This window comes from Helicoverpa armigera, chromosome 14, assembly GCF_030705265.1.
Source record: "Helicoverpa armigera isolate CAAS_96S chromosome 14, ASM3070526v1, whole genome shotgun sequence".
NCBI classification, from domain to species: Eukaryota; Metazoa; Arthropoda; class Insecta; order Lepidoptera; family Noctuidae; genus Helicoverpa; species Helicoverpa armigera.
The window spans coordinates 9,488,059-9,507,310 of record NC_087133.1 but is presented as its reverse complement, the minus strand read 5'-3'; the positions used below and the strand labels follow the sequence as shown (position 1 = coordinate 9,507,310).

The window sequence follows — 19,252 nt, the reverse complement described above, 5'->3', positions numbered from 1 at the left end:
TTCTTGAAAAAAAATATTCAATGTACAGTTTTGACTTTCCTATCATTTTATTATATGTATAGATTAGGTACTTTTGGGAAGTCTGGTTGACTTCCATATTTTTTATATACTTTAAGAATCAATCAAATCAAATCATTTATGTAATGAATTCTGTAAATTATTTGAGAAATAAAGTTGTTTTTAAACCTGACATGGTCTTTTGACAAATTATATCGATACGAAATAGCTTCTTCAATGCATAATATACAACAAAAAAAATATAAGTCTAAATACTTACATCCATACAATTATTGATATTATTCGTAATCTTGACATCCACTTCGACAGTCTCCCCAACTTTCAAGGCCGGTGGCAGTGAGAAGTCCAGTTGTATCGGTCGGAACACATTGATGGTCCGTGGTGCTGAGAAGCGTAGACCGTGGTTGGAGAGAGATAGGGCCCAAAGCGACCAGCGACCGGCTTCGGAAGGCGCAGAAATGGTCACTCCGTCAGTTGACAGCTGGTTTCTGGTGGAGAAATTATTTCTATTAGTATTGGGAATATAAAATTATTGTTGAGAAGTAGTTGGTTAAATTTGAAAAAAAATATTTCAGTGTAAAAATTCTAAATACATTACCTATACCTATCTGGGTGTGCAAAGTTCCGTCGGGACGTGGCTGATACACTTATCACTAAAACTGTGAGTAAGTTTACATAAAAATAAATGAGTAGGCAGCTGGCTTTGTTTCTGCAGTATCTACGAATAGTAACAACATATTGTTTATTACGCAACATGTTTGTTCATAAACTATTGATCTGATCGCAATTTTAACAACCAGGCAGATAGGTAGATATTATAGCTACATGTTTAGTTAGGTACCGAAAAATAATCATGCAAGCTAATAACGGCAACCCCAAACCATAATTCTCAATTTACAATACAAAGCCTGCAATATAACCTAGACCACGTTTAATACGCGCGCACACAACAAACTTTTAGTCTTCTGACTGTCGGCCCGTTGGTAAGAAAAAAAAAATGATTTTTAGAAAATCGTGCATTGAATCAATGTTTTTCATCGGTCTGATACCGAACACTTAACACAAACACAAACCCTTAACCGTTGTATCGTGTGTACTTCCATTCATCTTCATACTTATTTATGAGCCCAAATTAGGGCTGCCATCTGCATTTTTTCAAAAATAATATGCAAAAAAAGAAGTCCCAATTTTCATAGAAATTTTTCATTTGGACACTTCTTCAAACCCCGCCCGGACAGCCCCCGGACGGGCTCCAAACTTGGACAAATCCGGGGAAACCCAGACGGATGACAGCTTTAGCCCAACTACTTATCGGCCGACTAAAAGTTTCTAGTGTGCGCGCGCTCTCAATACACGAATTTACCTATATAGTTAATAATTATTTCATGCAAGTTCCATGTTTACGTTGCACAAAAGCTTTTCAATTTCCCGAATTTATTACACTGCATGTAACCAGCTTGTGTATGTTAATTAAACTGAATAATGAAATGATTTTATCGGAAAACAATGGTGGTACTAATTTAATATCAAAAGCAAAGCATTGATTAATGGCTGAACATACTTTTGGTCGGTTATGGTATCAGATATTTACTTGTGCGGTATTGTTTGTTCTATGGGCAGTTTAAATTAGTTTGTTGTCCCTGTATATTGTTTAATCGAAGCGGATGCATTGTGTTCGGGATATTTTTTTTCTAGTGGTAGTTTCCGCCAGCGGTTTCACTCGTATCTCGAGGGTGTTCGTACTCCACGAACCCGGTAAAAAAATAGCCTATGTCTAACACTGGCAGAGCTTGGTTGCTTAAACGTAGAAGCTACTGTGCCTTTTAATGTAAGTACATATAGGCTTGCGTTTTACTATTATAATCCTACCTGATGACAAAAATGATAACGAGGTGGCACTTGCTAATAAGGTTAAATTATTAGGTTAATACATTTTAGGTATAATGTATAAACGTAGTGTCTTCAAGAAACAAAATAAACTTTACACATTATTTATTGAACCTAAAACGGCCTTATAACCTAAATAAACCTTACAAATGGCTGAAAGTATCAAATGACGTCATTTGTCACGCAAATCCTAAAACAAATGACAACTTTTATCGCGAGAGGGTTACGCAAATCTCGAAGGCATAAAGTTAAAATATTATACGAGATACCGTTTTGTCTCCGTCGGAGAACCGGACAGTGACCGGATGCCGGACAAAACGGTCGTCCGTCTTGTCTCCTTATGACTTATAATAGTCCGATATGATACATTTGACAGGCCCTTCAAGATGTAGTATCTGTAGAGGGGATCATGTTTCATGTAAATGATCTATAAATTAGTCTGTGTTCGGTAATGTATCATGTTTGGTGTTGGGTAGGTTGGGTGTCTGACACTCTCTCTCGCATTCAGCGACTCTCTCTCCACAGCGGAGGGTACGATTTCCCATCTCAAAAAAAAAGTTTGCCAACCGTAACATAACTATTATTTAAACTACTAGATATGTTTTACCCGAGTCCCGAGTTATGCGCTTTTTTATATACCTACATAAGAAAAACTAAGTATATTCTGATATATGTATGTCAGTACAATTTAGTAAAAATATTCTATAGTTTTTCTTTGAAAAAGTTACAGACATGCACTTTTGACATAGAAATGCAGATATTTTCTACTAAACTGATTAGCTCTGACAAATAGTAGATACTTATTAACATATGGTCTACTTCTCTATCCCAAGGTTTCTAAGGTATATTTATTACAAGGTGGCAACCCTAATTACTGCCGTGTTTGTCGAAGGTTTTCCGCGGATTTTTCCTCTTCGGAATTGGAAAGAAACTAAGTTTGTGAGCTGTGGCCTTCTACACATATTGAAGATATGGGAATATATGTATATAGGCTTATGTGTTTCTTGTTGTTAGGTCTCTGGAGACTTGTACGTAAATTACTTTGGTACATATGTGGTTTATTTGTGTTCTAGTTATCTGTAGTTTGAGGAAAGATCAGCAGCTAACTATTTTTGGTTCTACAAATTGTTAAAGTGTGTGAAAGCGCTGGAAGGGAACTATGTCATGGATCGTGAAGATAAATAAAATTATTACTTAGAGAAAACATTCTTCATTTAATTTGTGTTTAAGTAAAAGTTCAAACCTTATTTCTTAGAAGGATTACCCATTCAAGAGATTTAAGGATTATACTCTAAGCCCATAATAAAAGTACCTAATATTTTAGCAGCAAAGAAAATTTTCGAAAGGAAAATAGAACTTGGTGTAACTTATTTTGAAATGACTTAATTAGTTAAAGTTGCTAATTTTAATCAAATAATTTAGAACTTAATCGAACTCAAAGTATTTATATTAAAAGTTCTTGCAGAGTTCGATTTGAATGGCTGAATGGTTTCTTTATCAGAAGTCAGTCAACTCAATAATGATTAAAGCCTGGAATTTAATTGAAAACGACCTACTAAACAGCACAATAATGAAATGAAATACTTTAAAATCAATGTTATAATTATTATTTTCAGTTTGATTCATGAATACATTTAAGTAGTTTAATTTTGATGTTTAACTTTGTACGGAAATATTCAAATACGCAGCTACTCTATCTTGTTCCGTATTCATACATTTACTTGCATCCATTATGTGTCGAATTTACTTTTTTTATAAGTTACGTTTTTCTATAAGTTAAGTTTTACAGTGTGGGGGTACCATTAAGTAGTCAATACCACACCCTGTGTAAAACTACCATTTTATTAATTATTAACAACAATGATTAGGTCTAGAGTTAAAGCTAAGCCCCACAAAACCATTTTAGTGGTTTGACTGTTAAAGTTGTTCTGTAGTTTTTCCTATTTTTTATAGAAATAAATACTCACGTATAATTAAAGCACTTCCACATCCACAGTCGGTCATGCGTCGCCGGAGGTACCAGGTGCGCAGGAGCGTGAGGAGTTGGCGCGGTACGTTGTCGGTACAGCACGCCGCCACCGCACGCGCCGCCACCAACGAAGAGAGAGACGCCAGCTGATACGAACTCGGGACCGGGAGCTTCTTCGTGTTCTGGTGTCCTGGTGGATGGATGTTACGTTTATCGGGTTAGTATAGGGATATAATTACCGAAATAATTAGTTTTTGAAAATTTCTGTGAACATGATAGGGACAAATTATTTTATTTGGTGCCTGTGAGGTTACATGGGAAAATTTACATAATCCATAATACCCATGAACAAAGCATCATTAAGTATCAAAAACATGAAAAACCAAACCGACCTCATTAAACATGATACCCTTGGATAACACGGAAGCAAAATAGATGAACATTACAAAGCAAAAAAACATACACGCGATACTTTTGAAGTAGAAACGAAATAAAACGGCAGACACGATGTCTCAATAACAACGGAAACTGCTCATACGCGTACATTTAGCCAGATGAAAAGGCAGAAGATATTTCCTTCGACAAACCGGGTGAAAGATGAATCGGGCGACATAATCCTTGGCTCAGCTGTAGGGAGTGAGAAGTTGGAAATACGGGGGAAAGTTTTAAACGCACTCGCTGGAGAAGTGACAGAAAATTTGTTCAATCTTTGAACAAGATTTTGAAAACGTATTCTTATAATCTTGAAAGATTTTTATGTTGAGCGAATTACCGTCAATGTTACGCCACAAGTTACTGACAAGAGTGGGTAAAGCCATAACCTATGTGCGACATGACAAAACTGATGATAACGATAGTGACAAAGATACAGATGTTAAAGAACTAGGTAAAAAAGAGGTAACCAATTTTAACCAGCTAATACTCAAAACAAAACACCATTAAGTAACAGAACACCATGTCACTTGCACGCCAAAGATATCACTCAATATGTTTCCACAGGAAGATGAATCGTGTGACGATAAATGATGTATTCGCTTTGAGCGCGTTTGGTATTGTCACGATGTTTGATTGACGTCCCTGTAGTACCGTGAATTGTTTGAACGTTAGCAGCATATTTTGGTGAAATTCAGCCTCATATGGCCATGGTAGGCAATGACAAGGGTAATTTATTTCCATGATATATGTATGCATTAGAATTTGGTTTAGATTCCGCAGCGTGCAGTGCGGATGTCTAATAGAATACTGACGAAAATGAATTGGTTGGAACAGAAAATATTTAACAAAATCATAAATATTTCGCAGGAAGTGGTGATTTTGATGGGAATTAAATTTCAGTTGTTCTATGAGGTAATTATTATGAAGACTGATACCTATTCTAAATTATGTAATGTGAAGCATGCCAGTTAAATAATACAAAAGCCTGAGTAACAATATTTTCATGACAGTAATCTATAAGAATATTTCAATGAAGAAAGTGCCTTTCGTTTGAAAGCGGTTTGAAACAAAGGATAGATACGAGCTCACGATAAGAATGACACGTGACAGGCTATTCACACATAATAGATTTTAGAAACAGATTGAGGTGGAGCTATAACAAATAATATTAGAAACACATTATCATAAAACTATTACACAAACTTAACTAGCATCACAAACTAATAACAAATCGGCATCATGTTTACTAAGAGCATTTTGCAACAACTTTGCATTGAAGAACAGAAGTTTGTACAACAATAACGATGTTAGTTAATTGCTTAACAATAAGCCGGTGCTAAATGAGTTCTCTGCTATCAAAGTCCGACGCTTCCTTCTTTGTTAGTGAGAGAGTGGTGTAAGTTACAAGATTCAAGCAGTTCGTTAGTACTGAAGTGGGAACTTGAAGTTTTAGAAAAACAAGAGTAGGAAAGAAAAAAACCGGCCAAGTGTGAGTCGGACATTATTTATAAAACGTACAAAAATCACGTTTGTAGTATGGGAGCCCCCCAAAATATTTATTTAATCCTAGTTTTCAGTATTTGTTGTTACAGCGGCAACAAAAATACATCATCTGTGAAAACTTCAACTCTCTAACTATCACGGTTCATGAGATACAGCCTGGTGACAGACGGTCAGTCAAATACATTTTTAACTACCTCTACAATATTACTGGGGCGTTCGCACAAATCTTAGTCATGATTAAAGTCCGTCCATTTTTCATCAGTTACACCGTAGATTCTACAAAATTAAATTGCCAGACAATTTAGTCTGATTCAGTTTAATAAAATTAAATTGTCAGATTATTTCATTTCAGAAAATTCGTCTGACAGGGGCTGTGACTCCGGCGAGACGGTGACTTGACACGTGCAAATCAAGTTAGTCTGCAGATAAAATTCAATTTCGATTTCTTTGAATCACACTTTGAAACATCCATATAAATATAAGTATTCACAATTTAACCTTGCTTTGATGATACATATTTCAAGAAGCATATCTGAGAGTAATTTCGCAGAATTCAACAAAATATTTCGTATCCATAATAGTCTCCACTGAATTTTCGCTATACAAAACTGGATCCAAAGCCCGAGAAATACTACAAAAGGAAAATACAGTAACTATTTACAGTGGAAATCCAATTTCAAATACTTCAGCGTCCGCTCGCAACGACGTCACTACTTGGCGGACACAATCCGCTGCATCGCTTAGCTTTGCAGAACGCAGTTATTATACAGCCACGGTAGGGTTATTCGATCTCTCGACCAATAACGAGTTCCTATTCCCATCACTAGCTGTCGGTTTCATGGACTGGGAAATTATAAGTTTTCCGCACGACCCTATGAGGCTATCGAGGTTTGCGGAAATTAAAATTCTTCGGTTTTTCTTTATGAAGAGCTAATGATGTTGGTGACGGGTGATGTTGTAGATTATTTTGCGGTTGATATCGTTTTATTTATATCTACTAGTAGTTATGGTTATGTATTTGGAGCATGGTTTCATTTATTAACTCGGGGGATGCGGCGTTAGTTAAATGTACTTTTAGTCCATATTGCTCTTCACCTGAGAAGGATAGACTTTTGGTGGGTGTAGTCAAAGAATTGTGAACTAAAATCCTGTCTTTACTAAATGCCAGGTAACCTTAATAGCTAGGACATAAATAGACAATAAGAAGGCGGAGAACGAGATAAAAAAATATAAGAATAATTGAGCCCCAAAGACGAATTCATCTAATGATAATAAATTGTTAGCATTCTAGGAACATTAAATATAGATAATATTTCCATTATTACTTGTATACCAAATAAGACTCCCAGCCTTGTTAGGTTTCCGGCAAACATTTAGGAAATATTAGTACTCCACTTCCCCAAAATACATTAAGATAAAAGCAATTACTCCAAATATAATTGAAGTGAAGTTACGAAATACAGAACATTAATTTAGCTAATGAATATTACTGGGCAATTTGTTACCTAGCTACTTTTGTTGGAGCAGAAGTAAATTAGATTATGAGTATTCTGGATTCTGTTATATTAAAGGTTCATTATGAATTAAGTGATATGCAATATTGGATATAATAATCTTCGCTTTATTGCCATATACCATAGGACCTTAGGTAAGTTGATTCATATATTTTTTTTGACTATTGTGCAATATCTGGGCTCCTTCGAGGTGACATCAATATAACAAGGTCTAACTTTGGATCAAGTTTATAAGAGTCTGTATAATTATTAAATGATACCTGTATTTGAACCTGGCAAGGCCAGGTCAATAAAGGATACATACGTCTGATGTGGATCGAATCTCGCATCAGGAGGAGCTCGTGCCCCGATCAAACACATGGTGGAGTCAGGTGGAGCGAGGACTCGAAGCTGCAGCGCCGCTCTGGGGTACCACCAACGACGCTCTTCTATTGCTACAGCCACCTGGTAACAAATGGCAATTGGGTAATGCTGTTGAACGAACTCAATCTTCATCACTATTATCAACATGTTTTGGCAAAATTTGTGTATAAAGTATGGCCCCAATTTGGCGTACCCAACGAGTGCCGTCTTTTTTTTCCGATGGGAAATGACTCTGTGGGTTAGCAAAGGCAAAGGAGTCTCAGACTCTTTCTGACTAGAACCCATCATGTTTCCTCCGTAGGTCTTTTATCAGTCAGGGACGGGGTAACTCTTTCGAACAATTCCGCAGCTTAGCGAGTGCCGGCTGACGTGGACAATATGGATATAACCCTTATAAATGATTTCAGGGATTATGTGTTATGTTCTATATTATAACTTACTTATCGGTTATTTATTATCTTAACACAGGACATTACATTACATTGACCAATCAACGTAGTTTCCACTCAATCTGTTGACCTAGCATCCCCGAAGTGACTTCTGCAGATTACAAATTCATGATCATTGGCATATAGAGGTACACATTACACATATTTTCAGACATGTCGGATTGACATATTTTCTCCTAAACCACTACGGCAAACATTCCAATCTATAAATATCCTACTAAGTACTAACACGCAAAGCCCTCAGACCCAAACAGCACCTATTTCACCCGTACCACCTCACGCACAAATCTATCGCCGAAACTTACTACACCAATAAATTTAATGTCCAAGACCCACTTAACACCCGTACGCATTGGTACGATATCTGGGCACACTGTAAATTACGGGGTTTCTTAATTGCGTCCTCTAACAGACAACGAATAGCCTTTCATTAAGGGTCGGTGATTAAACGCCTCGTTATAGCTGGACTGTGATCGGGTGATGGTAACGTGGGGAAAGAATTTTTGTGTTGTGTTAATATAGGAAAAATTGTCTGTATATGTGTGGAGGAGGTTTGATTGACTTAAGTACTATGTGATATCTTTTTTTGCGTTTCATAGTTGCCAAATTTAGCTAGGTAGGTATATAAGCTGGACGAGTGTAAAAAGATATCATAATGTGCCGCAAAGGATATGTATGTATGTGACTGTATGTACTGTCATAGGACGCAGCTGACTAGTGCTTACAAAGTACGTACTTAAAAATCATCATCATCCTCCGAGCCTTTTTCCCAATCATGTTGGGGTCGGCTTCCAGTCTAACCGGATTCAGCTGAGTACCAGTGCTTTACAAGAAGCGACTGCCTATCTGACCTCCTCAACCCAGTTACCCGGGCAACCCGATACCCCTTGGTTAGACTGGTGTCAGACTTACTGGCTTCTGACTACCCGTAACGACTGCCAAGGATGTTCAATGACAGCCGGGACCTACAGTTTAACGTGCCATCCGAAACACAGTCAATGGTGTCTAAGATATACTTAGAAAGTACATACAAACTTAGAAAAGTTGCATTGGTACTTGCCGGACCTGGGATCGAACCCGCGCCCTCATACTTGAGAGGTTGGTCCTTTACCCACTAGGCCACCACGAAAGTACGTACTTAAAAATATTGTATAAAAATAATATAAATCGAGTTTTTAAATTTCCGAATCACATTAATTGCTCGATAATGTTAATATCCAATAACAAGTTTTTGCATAAAATAATAATATAATTTGAAAAAAGGCTGACTCAAATCTATGTCATTTCGCCATCCCCATTAAAAAAGTGTCCCATAAAAATAATGCAGGAGCACCATTCAAAAAATTGTCACGAGAAAATGTTGAGTAAGTTGTCCGAAGGGGACAATTTTAAGTTAATTAAACTAAGATGACTACTTCCTTACGAAGTTTGAACCTCGTTTGTTTTGAAGAGAACTTCAGTAAAATTCTAATACTTACTTCTCTACCTATCTAATTTATTTACTTTTCTGCAACGCATCTCTCTAAAACGCATTTGGAAATTGGGTACTAGATGTTTGTTAAAAAACAATTTCACCCAATAACTTAATTAAAGTTCGTTGGTCTCCTATAATTTTGTACCTACCTTATGCACGTGTCTTAAAAATCACTTATTCGAATTTTACCCCACTCGTCATTCAAAAACAACTCGCACCCAAGTTCCAAAGTAATTAATTAAAGTCCAATAACTTTTCCCCGCATATTATCCTACTCGTACATGCGTTAATTCTTTGTATCCTGTTGTGTGAAAAGTTCAATTTTAATTAAATTTGCCACCATACAAAGGGTGTTGTGTACAAAAAGGCCTGTCACACGCACGACAGTGTGACGTCCTGTGCAAGGGACGGCGTTTACGAATTAAAATTTACAGTTCTGCTGTTGATTTTTGTACTTATGTTATTTTTAATTAAGATGACAATACGAAAAAATATATATGACCGATTTGCGAGTAATCCGTTATAGAATAAAATTGAATTATTAATGACGAGTACATTAGTCCAGTGTCCTATATATTCAGTTAGTTAGTCCAGTGTGTTATATGGACCGAACCATCAGAACAGAGCAAAAGAAAAAAGTGGTAATCATGCGTGTAAGACAAAAGAGCTTTAGCTAGTCATATATGGCCGCTTACATATGTATAAAATTCTGATATCGTATGTTTTTATGACTGTTTTTTTAAATATAAACCTTCATTTCACAAGAATTATGTTCATAAAGATTTACTTTGACTTCATTAGTCCTAATTAAATAGGGATTTATAAAGTAAATACTGTTGGGACCTAGTTCGTACATATTTTGTTGTAAAACTAATTAATTTTCTAAAGCTACTCAAAGGTAATTTGTTAAAACATTTTCATTACGAGTTTTCTTTTCTAATTTAGCTCTAATTTTATAGGAGCACCGTTTTGAACTTAATCAATTGTGTCTAGGTTATATTTTTGAGTGCTTTATTACAATTTTAAAAGGTAAATGGTATTTTGTTTTTATAAAAATACTTTTAAAGCCCTAATTAGCGTCTAATGAAATGATAATTAAAGAAAAGGTTGCCCAGTGGCCAAATTAGCCGGGCAAAAATGATACCTACTGTTTCAAAATATATTTTATCTAACTAGGCTCTAAGTTTGGCCTGTGTGCCTTTTGTACACCCATATATAAATACTATATTTTTAAGAGTTTCTTGTCGGTTCTTCTCCATGAGACCCACTCTTTGGAGCCTTAGTCTAGGCTTCGAAATAAATGATCTTATGTTGACTTTGACTAAATACCATTTTGTTTGAAAGCATCTTTTTACCTTTACTTAAACCTGTGGTGAATAATTTTTCTTTCAAATATGTAGTTACACATCTCAACAAGCCAAGCTCAATAACACCATACGTTAGGAATCAAAGGGTTCATACAGGTACATTAAAAAATAGACAGGTTCATGATGACGGGTACACAAAATCAACAAAGTAGTAATTAAGCTCAGCAAACGGTATTTCAATTTCACGCCAATTGACTGATCAAAGGTTCATGTAGGCTGATTAATCATTATTATGAACTATAGAGGTTTATTGGCTAGTAATAATTTAGTGGTTACGAACGGCCTTTGTATGGGACAGAATTTTGGAATTACATTTTGTTAGTGATATGTTTAGTTTAGATTTTTTCGTGTCGTCGAATGTTTTGTGTAAATTGATAGTGTTTTTTACGAAACAATTGCAAGTGCGTTATTGTTTTTAGTAAGTAGATACTTAGGATAATAAAACAGTTAGGGATTCAATCTCATGTGTAGTGTTTTTCACGAGTTGTACTGTACTTTTAACGTGTAAGTAAATAAAACGTTAGAATTTGAGTTTTGATTGGCAGAAAATACTATTTTTCTTTAGACTTGCCTAGACAATAAATTGATGACATGATGATAAAATTAATCAAAACATCCACAAATATACTCGGAACTGCTACTAAGACACCCAAATTACTAAACCCTACCCACAACACTATTCTATAAACCAGCTCCATGTTTCTCAAACAATTGACGCAAAGGACTCCTTCAATAGCTACCGCAAACAGTAAACAGGCTTCGAAACGTCTCACAGACAGATTGACTGAGTATCTAATGAAAATACCTGAACGTTGCCTTGACAAAGTCTTGAATGGTACCGATGGCTTTGGACTGTAAATAGGACGAAGTGAGCAATGGATTAAGGTCATGGAGCAAGGAAAGTTTACTGAGATGCTATAAGGAAGGTAGGTCAGGCGCCTTCTTATAGGTCAAATGGGCGTGATCAGTTACTAGAGGCGTTCGGGTCCCTTGTAGACTCAAAAACAATCTGTCATAGATTTTTCTTAGGTGATTTTGTTTTGACAATAATGGACGAGATTCATAGGTGTGTAAGGGCGGAGCTAGTAACATTCCCCGTCTCTCAAACACTCGCATTTTGGCGCGCTACTTTCTTAAGATATGGCGTTATGACATCTCCGCTAGTCATTTGTTCTCCAAACTTTGGACCCTAATAGGATGAAGTGAGCAATGGGTTTAGATAATGTTATGTCTATTTTGATGGATATGTGTGCGTTAAATTTCTGTTTGCGCGGTCTATTTGTTTGTGTGTCTATGTTCGTTTGTTTTTATCGTTTTATTTTGGTGTTTAAGTTGCGAAAATATTGCAACCGCGTGGGACTTACATATTTGGTTTGCTGTCAAAGGAACACATTTTATTTATATACAACTATATTTTTATTAAAAATGTTTTGTGTATCTGCTTCAATTTCACACAATTACTATCATTTAATTTATATTATTTTTCCTATGAAATAATATTTAACTAACCTGCTCATTGAGGAAACGCGCACATATCAATGTTTATTTTATATACTAATTTATAATCATTTGTATAAATAGAAAAGATAAAATCAACACGGTACAAAAATACATATACTAAAATGATAACGTGTTTCATTCGAAAAACCGAGAGAAACACAAACAATTTGTTAGAACAAACATATGTATGTAGAAATAGCAAAAGTTTTTCGTTCCCGTATTTTGTATGAATGCTTAACTAAATAAAGCTTAAAGTACTATCAACACAAAGTATGTTAATTCGGCTTAACGTGGCGTGTATCTGAATCTATTAAACTACAAACGTGTGTGTTTGTTCGGCGTATAGAGAGCGGATTTTTTGGTTTGTGTGAAATGTTTTTCGTTTTGACGTGTTTTTGAATACCGTTTTGACTCACTGAAGTGTGTAGAGGTAGATCTGTATATATAACTACATTTTGTTTATGTCAGAGGTTTCCAAACTTTGCAATGCTCGTAGAACCCCGTCGAGTCCCCGTGGGGTGCGCGTGTGACCACTTTGGGAACCTTCGGTTTATGCGTATTCTATTTAATTCTATTTTATTCTAAATTCTTAAAAATGACATAGTAAATGCAGTCGCAACATTTCTACGCAGTTTCTCATATCTTCAGTGTCGAAACATACATGACATAGTAGACTAACAGTGAGCCTCCGAGGATTGCTCCAAAGAGTTACCGCGGCCTTAGTATACGAAGGACTCAGAACATAGTGGGTTTTAGTCAGTCAGAGTCTGACACTCCCTCACGCTGCACCCACAGCAGAAGAGGTCATTTAATGACATCCCATAAAAAAAGTTGATTACATTCTTACCTCTTTATGCAGCAGTCTCACATGGAAGCTAGCCACATCACTGACAGGCTCGCCGTTCTCCGTGACGTAGTAGACGAGGAGTGAGCTGATTGGCGCCATGTCTGCTGTTACTGGGAACCTGTGGAAGAAGGGGAGGTTTTAGAAGTTTGTTTGAAAGTAAAAAGATAATTTATGAACACAATTGGATTATCTTTGTTCCTTATGTTTTGAGTATGGAAGAACAGTAAAAAAATATATTAAGACCCTGAAGATGGTTGAATATAGTTTATTTGGGTTTATAATTTGATTTCTGCAGGATAGACAAAGTGCTTGTACCCATGGTATTTCAACGAGTATCTACCTCGATTAGGTACTTGCATACAACCGGTAATGTTTGAGACTTATATTATATCTAAGCAGTTTAATGTAAAGTAGGTAATCCGAAGAGACTTGTTTTTTTTTACACCAACACCTTGATGCGGTCAGCAGTACCAGCAAACCATTAAACCAACACCCAGAAGAATAAAAATCGCACTAACAGCATTTCTACCAAAAACCAAGGCGGGAAAAACAATCAAAAGATTTTCGCTACCCAACCGACAGTAGGAGCGATGATATATCGCGCGCAGGTGTGGTTTATACACCTAAAACTGCTTTAATGTTGAAATTTTTGTGTTTTTTTAGTTAACACTCTGCGGGATTTGATTTAGTGTCAACTTGGGAAGTTTAGAAGTTGCTTCGTTGGCAATTGTGAGTTTTATTGGGGGCATTTAGTGCACGTTACGGTGAGAATAGTTTGAAGGCTTTTGTTTTTAGTATGGTCAAGTTTCTAAATATTTTTCCGAGAAAACTAAGTAGTCAGTTTTTGTTGAAATATAAAGTTAATAAAAAATAGATAGATATTCCCATTATATGTATGTATATGCTCATTATGATAGTTGGGCAATATTAGAGTGTACTTAAATGCTTCTCCGTATATCCTACATTCTATTAAAATATTTAAAACTTACCTAAAATGAAACTTTATAATGCGATAAATAAAATTCGGTGTCACTTCGGTAAACCGTTTCAAAAGTGTGTAGCATAAATTGTAAATACTAGCGCAGATGGGAATTTAAAATATGGTGCAACATAAATATGTGTTAAAATGGCAATATTTTAAAAGAGCCACTGCTACCCAGTAATAAAATGCTGCTAGGATTATGGCCAATAGGTATGCAATATATTCTGTTTAAGTACACACGAAAATATTTTGTTACTATACATGAATAAAGGTCCATTTTTAAGATGAGGATTACGATACAAAAAAAGGAGCGTAAACGACATAAATTTTAATAAAAGTCGCGATCAAATAAAACCTTCTCGACCCAGAAACAGAACTCGGAACTGGAAAATTTCGTCGACATTTTTATCGACTGCGAAGCGGTTATGTAAACAAAACAAATGCTGGTTACGTGTGCGCGGGTAGCTATAAACAGGAGGCCTTTTGTTCCCCGATCTTACTACGGACCCAACACACACAAATCAAAAATTTCTCCCGACAATACCAATATTTGTCGTTATAAATCTAAGCCTGTTTTTCCCAACACTAGAACGTTCGAGTTGTTTGGTCCAGGGAATGTTTATTGCGCGATTGGTTTTATACGATGTCCATTTATAACATTGGTAGTTGACCTAAAAGCATTTAGTGCGTAAGACTAACGAATTTATGGGGCGGTGGCGTGACGTCTAGACCAATTGTGGACCGGGTTTATTACCCTTTGTCATAGTATAGTCCTCTCCTCTCAAGAGATATCTTTTTTACTTTGCTTTGGTTTTTAATTTGTAGAATCATAGAAAATCGATTCATAGGATACAATATTTTATTTTCTTATATTATGAATGCGAAAGTTATTCTGTCTATCTTCGCGTTTCACGGTGAAATTACTGAAAAGATTTGAATTTTTGGTAGACAGATAGAACTACAAGAAAGGAGATTTCTTGAGCAATTTTTTACTCGATCAGTAAGAACTAGTTCCTAAAAGATACGATCCATTTAGTATCCAAGATGCAAAAACATTAATATAAACCTTAGTTTGGGTAATATTAAAAATAATATTAAAAGTATAAATTGCGAAGATGTCAATCTACTTAAAACATACAAGTAATATTATTCAATACGAGAAAGTCAAAAACAAACAAAATACTTAAATACCTATTTGCTCAGAACAAATATTGCTTTATTTAACAAATACACACAAATATTAAATACGCGTTTTTCGTGTTCGTTCCTCATTTACCGAATGGCTGACATTTTAATTTCAGAATAATTAATTTTGTAATCCCAAAGGCTTCGAAATTATTTACCAAGCGAATTTTATTCATACAGTAATGGATCTTTTATGGATTATAGAGAAAAATAATTAATTTCCCATATAAAATCGGCTTAGTCGTTAAATACTTTGCACTCGTAGATTATGTGGTTTTTTAATTAGAATTCATTTTCTTGTTTATTTACTTGAAATTAGTAGCGGTTGCTATTCATTTCTTTTTTAACAAGGTCGATAAAAAAATTACGAATACTCCAGACCCGAATTAAATGTTTGCTACATACCTGTACAGATAGGCTAGATAGTGCGAAAGGACACAGGCTACTTTTTATAGGGCTGCGGAACGTAGCTCTATGGGGACGTCAGTTGAACCGCAAAGAATGACTACTTAGTAACTAAATCGTTTGTAAACTAAACTGAAAAATATACTTTTAGCTTATTACATGTTGTTTACATGAGTATAAATCAGTTCATCTGTATTTAATATTTCTCTCAATTCATTCATGACGCAACTCAACCTGTTACACCGTTTAACCCAGAAAACCCCAGTAGTTACCCTGATAAACTAAAATCTTCACCACTATCTGACATCCTAATGACCTCAAAGGCTCGTTTATGGCTATAGTAAATCGTATAAACGTCGCAATTACATAATAATAATAATTATCTAATAGATAACGTCACGGTAAAGTGACCCTATTAATTTTAGTCCGCGATACAAATCTTGTCATAAATCTTAACAGAATTTAGGTTTCTAGATTCTTGAATTTATAAAGCGTATATTTACTTTTTATGTGGTTATTATTGTTTTAATATTTAGGAATAGAAAATTTGATATTTTTTAAGAACAACAGGACCTTATTATTACATATTTATAGTAATATGCAAAAGGTTGACATAGTTGACTTTTAATAAGGAAGTACCTATACCAAATAAATGTGGAACACAGAAAAAAGTCCTGTGCTCTTATCTACTTATATCTTATCTACTAATTTTATAAACGCGAAATTTTGTATATGTATGGATGATTGATTTATATGGAATTTGATGAAAATAGCATTTAAAGCTACTATTTATCCGGGTGCGATTAGCAGTTCCGTCGGGAAGCGGGTGATACCGCAAGCGAAAACTATTATTTATTCAAAAATTAATTAAACCTACAATAAAGTAAATAAATGTGCTCATTTAGAGAATAAAAACAAATCTATTTACTCGTTTGTTTTCAAACGCAACTGAAATTTTGGGATATTAATAATTCATTTCATTTCATTTCATACTAAACCAATTGCCTTGTAAGGTTTTCTACAAAGAATGATTGTAGGTACAATGTACGTCCTAATGTCTCCATTAAAATGTTAGTAGATTAAGTACGCCATTCTTTTCCGCATTTTATCGCATTCCTTAATGCCCCATATGTTTATTCATTTGGTACTAATGTGCTTTAATGTGATTTCGGAACTGGTGTATCGGAATTTTTTAAGAAAAGCTTGTTCTTTGTGCTGATGTGTTTTTGTTTTTGAGGAATCTGTTGAAGCGTTTTTGGAAATTATATTATGTGTGAAGCAAAAACCGAAATATTTCCGTATTTACTTTGATTTTTACACGAAGTATGTAACTGTCAATTTTTGACTTCTAATTTTTTGTGTTGTTTTTTAAATTTTCTTCAGTATTTAAGAAGATTACAAAATTCAGCTGGGAATAAAACCAGAAACTATTAAAGTATTCCAAGAACGTATTAATTTAGACATCAATCTGAACATCGGAATCTTTGAATCGAGGCCAAGCTTTTAAACTGATTGGAAACTCCCTAAAAGCAGTGTCGAGAAAATAGAAGATTCACTTCATTTCATATTATGGCTCGATTTTATAGGCTTTAGATATCAAAATATATCTCACAAATTATATTTAGGTATATGGTCACAAGACGGGATAAATGCTAAGAAGAAGAAGAAGAAGATATCTAGGTATATATTTGGCTATCGCACTTAGACAAATTGTAGCCTTGTCACAGGTAGGAAATGCTCATGAAAATGTGTAAAATTTTAGGCATCGATATATTTTTCCTTTACTTTCCATAACTAAAGAAGCAGTTAATCCAAACAAAAATGAGACTTATCTTTACCTTGTTAGGGTCTTAATTCCAACAAACAAATACATCAGCACAGACTATAGGTTTTCAATTAATACAGCTCAGTTCTGTGGCACGGGAACGCAACGCATCAATGTCATGTATGTCCCCTCTGTTCGTTTAAGAAAATATACATATTTTAACTATGAAATTACACAAATTGAAGCCTTGTTGATGGTCTCAGTTCTTAGGTGGATCATCATCTCCCGAGCCAACTATGTTCCCAACTACATATGTTGGGGTTGGCTTTCAGTCTAAAAAGATTCTGCTGAGTTCTTAGGTGGATAAGAAACATAATTGCACATAGAAAATGCTCGTGAAAAAGTATTACCATCATATCAGCCTCCAGCGAAAAGTGTGATAGCATAAAATTGTCCTGTGCTTTCCACATCTAAAGAAGCAGTTAATCCAATGAAAATTGCGACTTATTTCTACCCTATTACGACCTAAATTTGTACAAACAAATACATCAGCACCGACTATAGGTTTTCAATTAATACAGCTCAGTTCTGCGGCACGGGAACGCAACGCATCAATGTCATGTTCCCTCTGTTCGGTTGGATAGGCAAAATGTCGCGGCGAGTTCCCTAACAATTTGCTGTGCTGTCGACAAATGATCGCTGTTATTGCGAATATGTAAGCGGATTGGGTTGTTAATCGGTTATGTGGAAGGATAGGTGATACCCATGATTTTTGAGTTATCTGTAATGGATATGATATTTAAAATATGAATATATATTTTTTAAATGTTTAAGTTACATGTGCTAATGCTGTTCTCAATGTCTTGCCTCGTTATGCTAATTATGAAACTGACCACAAATTAAGCGTCAATCAAATACACTTCACGGTCACTGATATGAAAAACCTTGAAATCTTCTATCTCCATTGAAATTAAAAAAGCCAGAAAATGTAATTAATATCACACACACACGCATAATATCTCAGTATTTCGGCTTCGTTGCTTTTTCTAAAGGAAATAAACGTGAGTTTTAGCGCAACCAACTTCTCCATTTTAAGTTATTTGAACATTGAAAAGTACAAAAAGCCTGCTTAATATTACAAGTTGTGACCTTGTCTTAACCTTCTCTAACTTTGTATTAAATGAATCCCTGGAAGCTATTTTAACTTTGACTTTTGGGAAGTAAAAAACGCTTAAGAAAGTTGCAAGAGTAACTAACTTATGTTTACTCTAACTTTTGGAAATTGGTGCCTCGTAATTGTGGCAATAATTTTCTTTTTTTTTTATTCAGTTGACACGTTTTATTTGCTCTATTCACGTTCCATAAGAGAAAATGATAAAAAATATTAAGTATATGCGCAGTAGGTAAGTAAGAGTTTATATCCGAAAAGAACTACTGATCGCATCCTGAATACCTAATTATTTCGCCGCATGAACGTGCATTAAAGGTCCATTTTCTGCATCAGTTTCTTTAACAGTCAGCTTCATATCTTCAATGCAACTATGAAGGCTTTTAATTGTGTACATCGTAACCTTAATAACAAGCGGCAA

The 19,252-nt window shown here is 35.1% G+C and overlaps 1 protein-coding gene across 1 annotated transcript in view; it reads right to left on the bottom strand.

The window, feature by feature from the left end:
* The window catches only part of LOC110373319 (C3 and PZP-like alpha-2-macroglobulin domain-containing protein 8), a 199,708-nt gene that overhangs the window by 19,523 nt on the left and 160,933 nt on the right, over positions 1-19,252 (bottom strand). Inside the window, exons 10-13 of the mRNA XM_064037709.1 lie at positions 13,327-13,444; positions 7,631-7,770; positions 3,873-4,064; positions 278-506 (exon numbers count right to left, since the gene is read on the bottom strand). Coding sequence (XP_063893779.1) covers positions 278-506; positions 3,873-4,064; positions 7,631-7,770; positions 13,327-13,444 — 679 coding nt within the window. The remainder of the gene's footprint in view (positions 1-277; positions 507-3,872; positions 4,065-7,630; positions 7,771-13,326; positions 13,445-19,252) is intronic.